The sequence below is a fragment of the Osmerus eperlanus genome, chromosome 13, assembly GCF_963692335.1.
Source record: "Osmerus eperlanus chromosome 13, fOsmEpe2.1, whole genome shotgun sequence".
In the NCBI taxonomy this organism is placed as follows: domain Eukaryota; kingdom Metazoa; phylum Chordata; class Actinopteri; order Osmeriformes; family Osmeridae; genus Osmerus; species Osmerus eperlanus.
Window position 1 is genome coordinate 15,127,639 of NC_085030.1, and position 12,562 is coordinate 15,140,200.

The following is a 12,562-nucleotide window of genomic DNA, read 5'->3' on the forward strand; positions in this document are numbered from 1 at the left end:
TTTATATTAGATAAATGTGGTTCCATGTTCATGTGAACTAAAACCAAACACTGCCATGCTTCATAGCCATCTAAATCCTCACACAGCACAGCATATGTATTTAAAAATATTTATTTTCTAACTGTAAAACTGTCGCATCACAATACATCCTGGGGGATCCTAGGGCGTCCGTCTGTGCACTCACACTCCTCTCTATGGTGCGGTGTGGAAGAGGGCTCCTGGCCCTGGCCTTTGTTCTGGCAGGTGGGACAACAGGAAGTGAGCCCCCCCCGCCTGCAGGTGGGGCAGGAAAGGACTAGCTGGCAGCAGAAGGTGGTCGTGCACAGCTGGTAATGGTCCCAGGGTGAGCTGCAGTACCTGCACTCTGGAACGAGGGACATGGTCACGTTTTATGAGCTTGTTTTGTTTTGGTAATATTCAAAAATCGTACGCAAACAAATCACTCAAGCACTTTTGCCGTTCAAACAATCAGATCATATTCAAATTTGATTTCATTCATATACTAAAATGTCAGTAGCTTGTGGACGTTTGACACTGAACAACCGCAAACTCACAAACACAGTGTGGTGTAATACCCGGGGGAGATGCACACACCTGAGATAACGTCCCCATTTGAGGAGATTGCATAGCGTTGGTCAAACACAAACAGTTTCCCTCGATAAAACCCCTCTGGGAAGCGCTCCAGGTACTTATGAATCCCTCCCTTCAGCTGGTACACCTCCCTGCACACCTCCTAGAGACACACACACGGCATGGTTTGTTGACTTTGTTGGGCTGAAAGTGTTCTTGCATATGGAGGGGCATTAAGCATAGTTATATGAAGATATTATACAACGCTACCAAGCAAAACAGATACGTTTAGTGAAGGTCACCATGCTTACCTTGGAGCGAAGATATGCTGACCCACGTTCACAGCGAATGCCCCCAGTGCAGTACATGAGCACATTCTTGTCTCTGAAGAGGTCAAGGTTCTGGTCAACGTAGTCAGGGAAGTAGCTGAACTTGCGAATGTTGGGGGCTACACAATGTCTGAAGTGGCCCTGGAAGACCCCCAGAGGAGGAAAGGAGAACAGGGGTTACATATGTGGCCCTGCTGGAGCAGGTACGGTGCATTCATCTCTCAACCATACTCACTATTTTACTCTCGTAGAAGTTTCTGCAGTCTAACAGTATTGTGTCTTTGCAAGAATCCCTTTTTGACAGAATGGCCTCCACTTCTTTGTGAAATTCCTCCGGTTCCAAGTGGATTCCTTAACAAGATTAGCAAACCCTTGTCAAACCAGATGTATGTCTCCTATGCTTCAGTCAAACAATCATCTGATATAAGTACTGTAGGATCTGGCATACATTGCCTACATGTTACATATATTTAAATCTGTTTCTGAATGCATCGCAACCCCCCCCCCCACACACACACACACACACAACATGGTAGTATTGTGTGGTTTAGTACCTGCCAGTCTGTAGGACACTTCCTCAGGGTCCACTCCCATGGGGACGATTTCCTTGTAGACACCCACCCTGAGGTCAGGGAAACAGCCTGCCCCCCCTTCGCTGGTCTGTGGAGACACAGAGAGCCAGGCCCTGACTATTCAAGCTTAAGTCTCTGACTTGTGTTTATAAGCTCGTCTGGCAAAATTATGTGAGGAGAATTTTTACCTTGAAGTCCTCCTGATCCATGTTCTTAAAGACTGGATGTGAACGCATTGCCTTGATGTACGAGTTAGTCGCCACTTTGGTGCCGCCAATTGTGCCATTGATACCCTCTGTAGCCACCCTCACCTGCAGAAAGACTGGAAGGACTGAGTATATATGACAAGATCAGGAAGTACATTAGCTTATATTTACTACCATGTGCATGTGTACAAAAAAAAAAACTAACCTTAACCCTAAAAAAATTAGTATTCCTGTAGTGACACTGTAGTTATAAAGGAACTTAATGCACAGCATAATATCCCCAGGTGAGGTACAGCCTTACCTTGCCAGTTAGGTGGAGCTTCTCACACAGGGCCTTTTGCCAGGCACAGATAGGATGTGGATCTGTAATCTGGCAATAGCAGTAGTATAGGAGAACCTCACCTGGACCACTTAGACACAGAAGAGGACACAGTAAGATAAAAATGTGTGCATGCCAAATGTTATTGAAATCAATGAGTCTTATTGTGATATAGTCTCATGTACTTCTGTAGCTGGTCATCAGAGATGTGGCTGGTGTCAGGAATCCACAGTGAAATATCTACAGTCTCTTTCACTTTTACTTGCTGTTGCGATAATGTGTCTTTCTCAGTCTGGCTGAGAAAGTTCTCGAACGTTGACTCTGTTAACTGCGTAATCTCAGATTCATGAGCCCTGGCCACATGCTTGTGGATTGAAGAGGGTTCATAGAAACTTTGGCCACAGCAATGCCAGGTTGTTGGACGAACGGCTTCCTCGGAACATGGGTTTTCCTTCGATGCCACAAATTTGGCAAATGTCTACAAAACGATACAAAAAAATGTTTTAATGGGATACATATTATATTACTTTAAAAAGTAGTTGTAAAGTACACAACTCTGGTTATTCGGTCAGAATGGCCTCCTTACAGTTGTAAACTCACCTTCCTCTTGCAGAAAGCATAATACTTTCTTAAGGTTGTGGAAAGTTGCAGTTTCTCTTGTTTTTGGCCATGAGGAGCATAAGTATCCTGAGTAGAAACATCGATGCAAGCCATATCTGTTGCCATGTCAATATACGTTATTTTGTCGCAAAGGGGCCGGCTGGATAGCTTCTGTAAGATTTCAGGAACTACGCTTGACTACTTCAGCGTTTAGAGTCAGATTGCAACCATCATTGAAAAGAGCGTTACCGCCACCTACTGTTTAGGAGAGTAGAGCAGGCGGCCCACACTAAATCAAGAAATCATTAACCTAAAAAAAAAAACACCCGTAACCTAACCCTAGTTTTCAAAATAATTGCAAAAAATAGCCATACATACCTCTCTACAATTAACACCGGCTGGAAAATAGCGTAACGTTCCAAAATAAACAACACATTTATATCCAAAGAAGAAAAATAATAAAATGTTATGGGTCAAAACTATTACAAAAAAAAGAACAAAAAAAGAAATAACTATTGTACCTTTAAGCCTGGATTGTGATTACGTAGTTGCCTCAACCTTGGTCGCCTTTAGGGGGCGTGCGTTACGAAAAAGGTCAACAAGTTACCCTTCTAGGTTCACGTCACTGGGAAATTCCAGTGGGGAAGTAAATTGTATTAACAACTGTCCAATTCACGTTCTAGTTGTCTTTTGTTCTTAACCATTTGACATATACCATCATTGCTCAATTTAAACACATGTATTCAGTCTGATCGGATAACACTGGTGGTGGACGACATCTGCCGCTGTTTAATTAGCTCTAGCTGCTACTATACTAGATACTGTAGCAGCTTGCTAATGAGTTCACCCAAACAGCATGGCGCAATAGGTGCGAAACTCAGTTCAAATTAGGTAGGGACTGCCACTGCAATTTCATGTTGGAATCGGATTTGTGACCTCCTAAAGCAGGTAAGCATTTGCTGTTTTTAGTACACGGTACGTTCCAGCTCATTCCAAGAATGCATTCAGTTTACCTTAGACTTGTGTGTAACTGCTTAAACAGTTTGTGATCTTGCCTATTATTGTGCAGCCCAGTCCACTTCCTCATATCTCAAATGAGCTTGTCTGCTAGCTAGTCTAGTTAGCTATTTAGCTTGCTAACAACATTGATCATGAATAGCAAACTGTCGCTGTAACTGTCGCTTCTGTACAGCTAACTCCAGTAGCAATGGAATGGCGAAACATTGAAACATATCTGTTTGAACTGGTGTACTGACACAGTAACTTAGTTAGGTATAGGCTAGCTACTACACATTGGGCGCAAGATAAAAAGCTAACAAGATAGTTAGTCCTAGCTAAACTTACTAACTAGTTCAATAAGTGCTAGCTCTACTGTCGAGAGCTGTTCAGCTGGAAAATATCCCTCAACTCACTGCTTTTGCTATAATTGACGAAAGAGCAGACTAGTGAAAACTCAAACTATCATTGTGGTCTTACGGTCTTTTGTGCTTTCCCCAGTCACAGACACAAACATGGCTGATGAGGATTACCTGTCAAATCAAACCCCGGTACACCTCGACCCGTTTTCCTCTTTCTATAAAGAAATACTATGATTTGTGTTGCTGTTCCATTGTTGTTCTCAACAGTGCATTCCCATTCCTGTTGTTTTATACATATTTTAGGAAGCAATATTAAAATTACCGTATACCTTTTTGATATATAGTAATGTATAGTATATTATAAAAAATGTAGGTAGCAATATGACAGCATTATAATAAACGATTAACTGGAGGTTTGGTTTTTAATCCGTGAATGCTTCTATTTGTTTTCTAGTTCTATGAACCACTATGGGATATCTCATCTTACTCGGACATACCACAGCGAACAGGTAAGAGCATAGAGCTGTGTGGGAATGACGTTTTTCTTTTCTTTCTACAGTTCCTTGGCCATGGGGAAAGTATACAGTTAGTCAAAATATTACCTACTATCCCAAGCAAGCATATCCTTCACCCCCTTGATGCAAGTTGAAAAGACAGTTTTGTGACGTCATGATGTGTTTGGGTAGTTTACTACTTCATAGCCACAAGTACACTTCTCTTTCTCAAGTTAGTCTCACTTCTCTATTGATCTTCAGAAGGCTGTCAGAAAACACTTTAATGAAACATCAAGCACAAACAGAAGGTGAAACAAGACTACAAAGGGGAAACTTCTCTTTGTCATGGTGGAGACCCAACGTGTGGGTGGGTGTGGGTGAGGGTGTGTGTTGTCCAAATCGGCATTGAGAGGTGGCATTCTACACTGTGCTGTGAAACCAAGTCCCATGGACAGTGTCTTCAAATTGAACTGATGGATTCAGGAATAAGTGGCGTCTAAAGTCTCTCTCAGTCTTGATTTTTGTATCTGTAGCCGAATGCTAGCGTGTTGGTTGAAGGAAGCTAGCAAGCATCAGTGGGAGGATGTGGCCAGGCCCTTTGTCAGACAGGAAGTCATCGAAGCTGATGTGGTTGTTTAACCCTTGTGCTGCCTTCGGGTCACATGACCCAGAGGTTCATAACGAACCATCGTTGTGTTTACCCAATTTTACCCAATACAAAAACAAATAAAAATAATTTTCTTTTAACCTTTGCAATGGGGGGGGGGGTCTGAGACAGCCCAACGGTTAAAAGAAAATGCTTCACTTTGTTTTTGTATGCAGTAAATTCGTCGCAATACGACGGTGGGTCACAATGACTGATGGGTCAGAATGACCCGAAGATAACACAAGGGTTAACACAGAGGATGTGACACACCCGATGGTGTTAACAAAACCAAAAAAGGCGCAAGTTCGCAATAACTGCGACCATGCACCCACGGGCAGTTTTTGCAGGCCGACCCACCGATAGAGTGAGCTACAGAGCTGGATGTCACAGGGAAAACGACATCCTTGCCACATGACAGCAAGTACATCCAAGTATCGTACATGCCATTTGTTGAATTATAGTCTTGGCCAGGTCTCCCTTGAAAAAGAGATTCTTAATCTCAATGGGTCTCTCCTGGTTAAATAAAGGTTATTATTATAGTGGTTCTGTACTTTAACCCTCGTGCTGCCTTCGGGTCACATGACCCAAAGGTTCATAACGAACCATCGTTGTGTTTACCCAATTTTACCCAATACAAAAACAAATAAAAATAATTTTCTTTTAACCTTCGCAATGTGGGGGGTCTGAGACAGCCTAGCTGTTAAAAGAAAATGCTTCACTTTGTTTTTGTATGCGGTAAAGTTGTCGCAATACGACGGTGGGTCACAATGACTGATGGGTCAGAACGACCCGAAGATAACACAAGGGTTAAAAAACTGTTTTAAGTCTCTCTTGGAGAGCAGTCTTCTGTTCGGGGCAAGCTCACTACACCTTTATCTGCCCTCGGTCATCTTGGTGCAGGATGACCTGATCATTGGTTGATATAGAAGTCTGCTCATGATAGAGATTTCTAGGTGAAGAGCAAGCCACTCCAGTGTTCTGTAAAGGGGGGGAGGGCGAGGAATCTGGTTGTTCAGGTAACTATTGTTGAATCAGGTCAGGTGAGTGTGATTGGAGCGGGTAGATAGTTCTCCAGGAGCAGGGTTGGAGACCCGTGTTATAGAGTGTATGTTGTTTCTTCCGCTTTTACGTGTGAAGACACTCGACTGAGGGTTAATATGTGTGCTTTCTCCCCCTCTTCTCGTGCTCCTCATTTCAGTGGATGGCCCGTACCTTCAGATCACTGAGCAGCCCAAACAGGTAAGCCCTCCATCCTCACTCTGCTCCTAGAGTCCCGACGGCCCTGTACCCACCTGTCAGCTCTGCACATCCTCTGAGTGGGATGTGTATAGCTGAGTGGGTAGATCATTTGACTGCAGATCAAAAGGATCGCAGGTTCAAATAGTCCCCTTTTCCATTGCTTTTGGACAGCATCCACCAAATGAATACATCAGATATTTGTCAACCTTACTGTCGACAGAAAGCAAGTCGACCTTACTGTAATCTACCCAGCATGGTTGCGAGGTGTTTGGGTGGCAGATGTTTAACGGTTAACGGCGATCACGTGTTCCCCAGAGGGGCTTCCGTTTCCGGTACGGCTGCGAGGGGCCGTCTCACGGCGGGCTCCCGGGAGCGTCCAGTGAGAAGAACAGGAAGTCCTATCCTCAGATCAAGGTGACGCACTTTTCTCTTCGTTGTTCTTGTGTGTTCTTCCATATGTCATGTGACAGTGTGGATGTGTTCTGACTGAAGATGCATGAGAGGGAATTCCCCTCTTGGTCGGACGTTTCTAGAAGCATTTCCAACATGTAGTTTTACATTGGATAAAGGTGCGTGGATGAGGCCTGTCAGTTTGTAGGCCGTGTTTCCACAAGCACAGGGTTGTTCTGAAGTATGCTCTTCTGCCTTTTCTATCACCATGAGTTCTCTCTCTATCTTTTTTTCTTCTTTTTTTCAGTCCTTTTTTCTTTTTTTCTAATTTTCTCTCTAGATTTCTTTGTCTCCCTTTCTCTTGTTTTTCCTCCTCCACCCCCTCCTCTTCCGTTGTACACACACACTACACACTACACAAATACACACAAATCCTTGGTAATTTTAACTATGTTCAGACTTAACTCTGGGAAGTCCCCACTTGTAGGAGTGTCTGGATATGGAGCCCCTTTCTCCACTGTCTTATCATTAGCAGGATCTCTATAAAAATGTTAGGCCTTAAACCTTTGTGGTTTAAATCTATATGGTTTAGTGATTTAACAGATGTGGTACAGGCAAGATATGAAAAATATTAGGTCTTCTACAGCCAGGATCATGTAGTTTCTTTAGAAACTATTGAATATAATTTAAAGTGCTTTCATTTCCTTCCTTCTCTGGAAACCGTCTGACATTCACATAGAAGAACGAGTCATTCTCTGGTTAAAGACAAGTTTATCATAATCACTATAATAAGAAAGGATAGGAAAGATTGATTTAGTAGTATGCCTGTGTTTCATGCCTGTGGCTTTCATTTTTTTTTATTTAGCAGTGTAACATACAGGATTAGGGGAATTGTAACCTGAAACCTCTTGATCTGCAGGCAAACACTCTACCACTGAGCTATACCCATCCCCATGCTCTACCACTGAGCTGTACCCATCCCCATGCTCTACCACTGAGCTATACCCATCACCATGTTCTACCCCTGAGCTATACCCATCCCCATGTTCTACCACTGAGCTGTACCCATCCCCATGTTCTACCACTGAGCTGTACCCATCTCCATGTTCTACCACTGAGCTATACCCATCCCCATGTTCTACCATTGAGCTGCACGCTACAACTCTCCCCCTTAATTCCCCACTGTTTCAGATCCGTTGGGAATTTCCTCGCGTGTCGTGCGCACATAATTACAAGGAATGTCGAGTGAATCAGACAGACTCAGACATGACAGATATCAACCTGGAACTAGACAAGATCTCTCTCAGAGCCTGCGCTTGTTTGGAAAAGGAAGGGACCTCTCTTTCTGTCAGGGGCCTGGTCTGTCTGGTACTGTGCTGGCCGTGTGGGGATAGTGGGCCTGGTCTGTCTGGTACTGTGCTGGCCGTGTGGGGACAGTGGGCCTGGTCTGTCTGGTACTGTGCTGGCCGTGTGGGGACGGTGGGTCTGGTCTGTCTGGTACTGTGCTGGCCGTGTGGGGACGGTGGGTCTGGTCTGTCTGGTACTGTGCTGGCCGTGTGGGGACGGTGGGTCTGGTCTGTCTGGTACTGTGTTGGCCGTGTGGGGACAGTGGGCCTGGTCTGTCTGGTACTGTGCTGGCCGTGTGGGGACGGTGGGTCTGGTCTGTCTGGTACTGTGCTGGCCGTGTGGGGCCGGTGGGTCTGGTGAGCAGAGGGCATGCTGGCTGGATGGCAGTTGTCCTGGTTGGGTTTGGTGTTGCGAGCAGTGGAAGGCTGCCTGTTAGCGGAAGTGTCACCTGCTGCATGAGAAACCACATATGTATACAGTTTCCAGGAACAGACCTGCTCTGTGTTGTTGTGAACAACCAGGAAACACATAATAATGTGTTCATATAGCAGGTTTGTTTATCCAAAACTGCAGGGGAGGGGAAGGGAAAAGAAAAGATAAAGGCAGCAGGTCCAAGTGCTGCAGGTGCCGTCTGTGTGAACCAGAACCTGTCCAAGACAGGAGTACAAGACAGGTCACACTTAGACCAGCGAGTCTCGTTCATAACGGGGGGGTTTGGGAGGACTTTGTGCCTCCGTCAGTCAGGTGACCCCAGGGGGTTTCCGTCTTGGTGTGTGAAGACCAGTGGCACGACAGGGAAAAGGACGACCTCTTTACCGGTGTTCGGAGGTGGCTTAGCTCATGGAAAAGTTGTCTTGTGTCAGGCCGGTCCTCTTAATGTTTATGGGTGACGTTTGTGTTGGCTATCATCCAGCGTCAGTCACTTGTCAGTCTGAATCCAATCAAATGTTGTTTGTCTAGCCGTTTTTACTAGAAATGTCCCAGAGGGTTTTCCAGATCAGCTATAACCAACTTGAAACCTCAAAGATTGAAGTGGTTTATGCCACAATTAGTTTGTCATGGATCACTAGTAAACACAACAGTTTCTCCACTACTTTCCTTTCAAAACATTTTGTATACATAGTGCTTTAGCCTTTGATTTGGAGCTTTGAACCCTTTTTTATCCACCCACATTGAGCGTGTCAGCATACATACATACATACATACGTACGTACGTGTGTGTGTGTGTGGCTTCCCGAGTGACTCATTTTTGCCTAGAGAAAGTGTTTTTCACCACCACACTAGAGAGGACAACATTACAGAAAAATCAACCTTCTTGTCTTTGTGACTCACTTCTGGAGTCCTTGGTGTAGCTTTCACGCACCACATCGATCTGCAACGCTGTAGCCTCAATGGTTTTAAATCAAGCAACCAAAACACATATAGGATATGGGAGCGGTGGAGGGTTTTACTGGCAATCAAGAGGTCACAGGTTCACATTTCTGTGTGTTCCTTTGGACGGATGCGTTGGCTAATTGAATAGGGTGGTCGTCTGTGGTAAAAGCAGTGAAGCTCCCCAGTAAAGTTGTTGTTGTTACATTTACATTACATTTAGTCATTTAGCAGACGCTCTTATCCAGAGCGACTTACAGTAAGTACAGGGACATTCCCCCCGAGGCAAGTAGGGTGAAGTGCCTTGCCCAAGGACACGACGTCATTTTGCACAGCCGGGAATCGAACCAACAACCTTCTGATTAATAGCCCGACTCCCTAACCGCTCAGCCATCTGACCCCCTTGTTGTGTCCAGATCTGTAACTATCAGGGCATGGCTCGCCTGGTGATCCAGCTGGTCACCAACTCCAGCAGCCCACACCTGCATGCTCACAGTCTGGTGGGCAAGCAGTGTGACAAGGGCATCTGCATCGCTGACCTGCAGCCCAAAGACTCCTGCCTCAGGTGTGTGTCACACACACACACACACACACACACACGGTCACATTGTTAAATCCTTTTTACACATGTATCGGTGGTAGGTCAAGAGGGCCAAAGCCAGCTGTAAATCTGTGTCGCTTCTCTCCAGTTTCCCCAACCTGGGGATCCTGCATGTGACCAAGAAGAACGTGATCAAGACCCTGGAGGAGAGGATGAGCGAGGCCTACAGGATGGGCTACAACAGTGGGCTCGCCATCCACCCGGAAATAGACGTCTACCAGGGAGAGGTCCACTTCCCCAGGGAGCTCACAGGTCAGAACTACACACCGAGACACACACACACAAAGGCGAGCCTTGACAGATATTTGTGCTAACGCGTGTCCTGTGTGTGTGTGTATCTCCGCGTGCGTGTGTGTGTGTGTATCTCCGCGTGCGTGTGTGTGTGTGTATCTCCGCGTTGCGTGTGTGTCCCTCCAGAGCATCAGAAGAGCCTGATCAGCGGAGCAGCAGGTCAGCAGTCTAAGGAGATGGACCTGAGTGTGGTCCGTCTCATGTTCACGGCCTTCCTGCCGGACAGCGACGGGGGCTTCTCTCGCCGGCTGGACCCCGTCATATCAGACCCCATCTTCGACAGCAGTGAGTCAGCGCTTCGTTCTCTCAGCCCGCTGGGATTTGGTCTTCTCTTAGCGTTTGAACTCGATTAACTTATCTTGAAGGCCTGCCGTTGGTGGGTCAGGGTCCGTCTAAGATAGTCGTTATTATGACCTATGAAAGGGGGTAGTGTCAGAGTTCCGCATCCCCTCACGTCCTACACCTGAGAACATCTGAGAAGGGCTTCAGTCTTCCACACTGCGTGTGACTCGGAGACCACAGAGGGCTTCAGGATTTACTCACAGTGCTTTGTTTCGGCACCCTTTCTGTAAGACACATCCCCCCCCGTCTCTGTCGATTGCACCAGGAAGTAGAGCTGAAGCGAACCCACTTGGTTGCTCTGGAGACAGCCACGGCCTCTCTGTCCGTGTTGGAAGGAGAGTTCCGGCGTTCAGATGAAACTGCCGCAGCCTGGCCTGGTTTCATTTCCCCAGCTCACTGCGCCCTGCTTCCTCTGCTCTGCAGGCTCGCCGCCCTGCTTCCTCTCACTGGCTGCCCTGCTCCCAGCAGCACTGCCTCAGAGGCGGCAGTGGTCCTGGCTGCCTCTAAAGCAGAGGAAGAGACGAGTGGTCCTCCCAAGGTTTCTTTCTTTTCCCCAGAGTTTTTCCTTGTCGTCTCTGAGTGTTTAGGTGCAGTTCTATGGGCTTCTTACATTTACTAATTTAGCAGATGCTCTTATCCAGAGCGACTTACAGTAAGTACAGGGACATTCCCCCGAGGCAAGTAGGGTGAAGTGCCTTGCCCAAGGACACAACGTCATTTTGCACGGCCGGGAATCAAACCGGCGACCTTCTGATTACTAGCCCGATTCTCTTACCGCTCAGCCACCTGACTCCCTGTTGGTCTTCTCTGTGTTCCCTGCAGAGGCCCCTAACGCCTCCAACCTGAAGATTGTGAGGATGGACAGAACGGCCGGCTGTGTGACTGGAGGAGAGGAGGTCTATCTTCTCTGTGACAAGGTTCAGAAAGGTAGGCCAAGTCCAGAGCTAGAGCAAGACTTTGTGTTCAGCTGTACAACACTTGGTATTACTGTCTTCCCTAGTACCTTTCCACAGCAGATAATCAATCAGCCTCATCATATCCCAGCATGCCTTGTTGAGATGTCCAGTTGTCATTTGCCCTTAGTTATGTGACAAGGTTTAACTAGCTGGCAGATCCAGATCATCGTGACAAGTTCATTTTTAACCGAGCACGGCCTGCTTTGTTATTTGTACCGCAAAATGCAAAGCACTTAGTCTCCCTGTCACCTTAAAAACAAAGTGATTACGTAGTCACCAATACCCTCGCATGACGGCTTTGTTGATTGTGACATCATCACGTCATGTAGTTCCAGAGTAGGAAGTCCTAGCTGGCCTGCGTTGGGGAGTTCCCAGGCTGGTATACAAATCCCCCAGTAGAGAGAGAGCGGGACAGGGAAAGACAGACATGCTTTTACATGTCTGTCTACATAATATTACATGACATCACTTCCTGGTTGTGTGGTGAAGGTGTGTCCCTGTGTTGTTGTCCAGATGACATCCAGGTGCGTTTCTACGAGGAGGACGATAGGGGGATGACCTGGGAGGCCATGGGAGACTTCTCCCCCACCGACGTCCACCGGCAGGTCAGTCACACGCCCGGCCGCCCCAGGGCCTCACAGACCAGACTGGGGGGGGTCTCTAACTGCTGCGTCTCCCCCCCCTCCTCCCCTCGCCCCGCTCCTCTCCAGTTTGCGATCGTCTTCAAGACCCCCAAGTACCGGGACCTGAACCTGCAGAAGCCCACGTCGGTGTTGGTGCAGCTGAAACGCAAGTCTGACAACGAGACGAGCGAGGCCAAGCCCTTCATCTACCACCCTCAGATCATAGGTGAGTTGTACCTACCACCCTCAGATCATAGGTGAGTTGTACCTACCACCCTCAGATCATAGGTGAGTTGTACCTACCACCC

At 46.7% G+C, this 12,562-nt stretch overlaps 2 protein-coding genes across 2 annotated transcripts in view; one reads left to right on the forward strand and one right to left on the reverse strand.

Annotated features, from left to right (window-relative positions):
• Positions 1-95: 95 nt before the first annotated feature.
• Positions 96-2,904, reverse strand: LOC134032142 (thiosulfate sulfurtransferase/rhodanese-like domain-containing protein 2). Its single transcript, XM_062475978.1, has 9 exons — positions 2,597-2,904; positions 2,182-2,474; positions 1,979-2,087; positions 1,660-1,782; positions 1,454-1,559; positions 1,135-1,250; positions 882-1,040; positions 595-733; positions 96-364 (listed from the first exon to the last, which is right to left on the reverse strand). The coding sequence occupies exons 1-9, from the start codon at positions 2,720-2,722 to the stop codon at positions 138-140; spliced, it is 1,398 nt and encodes a 465-aa protein (XP_062331962.1). The 5' UTR covers positions 2,723-2,904; the 3' UTR covers positions 96-137.
• Positions 2,905-3,208: 304 nt separating this feature from the next.
• nfkb1 (nuclear factor of kappa light polypeptide gene enhancer in B-cells 1) overlaps positions 3,209-12,562 on the forward strand; it is a 16,644-nt gene continuing 7,290 nt past the window's right edge. Inside the window, exons 1-11 of the mRNA XM_062475977.1 lie at positions 3,209-3,544; positions 4,094-4,143; positions 4,409-4,463; positions 6,293-6,333; positions 6,649-6,747; positions 9,858-10,006; positions 10,131-10,294; positions 10,460-10,618; positions 11,498-11,602; positions 12,145-12,236; positions 12,342-12,480. Coding sequence (XP_062331961.1) covers positions 4,108-4,143; positions 4,409-4,463; positions 6,293-6,333; positions 6,649-6,747; positions 9,858-10,006; positions 10,131-10,294; positions 10,460-10,618; positions 11,498-11,602; positions 12,145-12,236; positions 12,342-12,480 — 1,039 coding nt within the window. The 5' untranslated portion in view covers positions 3,209-3,544; positions 4,094-4,107. The remainder of the gene's footprint in view (positions 3,545-4,093; positions 4,144-4,408; positions 4,464-6,292; positions 6,334-6,648; positions 6,748-9,857; positions 10,007-10,130; positions 10,295-10,459; positions 10,619-11,497; positions 11,603-12,144; positions 12,237-12,341; positions 12,481-12,562) is intronic.

Bases quoted from the DNA above. Each gene is read 5' to 3' on its own strand.
- LOC134032142 (XM_062475978.1), bottom strand. From the start codon at position 2,722: ATGGCAACAGATATGGCTTGCATCGATGTTTCTACTCAGGATACTTAT. The intron at 1,560-1,659 runs GTAAAAATTCTC...GTGTCTCCACAG, and splicing joins TGGATCAGGAGGACTTCAAG to ACCAGCGAAGGGGGGGCAGG. The intron at 734-881 runs GTAAGCATGGTG...GTGTGTCTCTAG, and splicing joins CAGCATATCTTCGCTCCAAG to GAGGTGTGCAGGGAGGTGTA.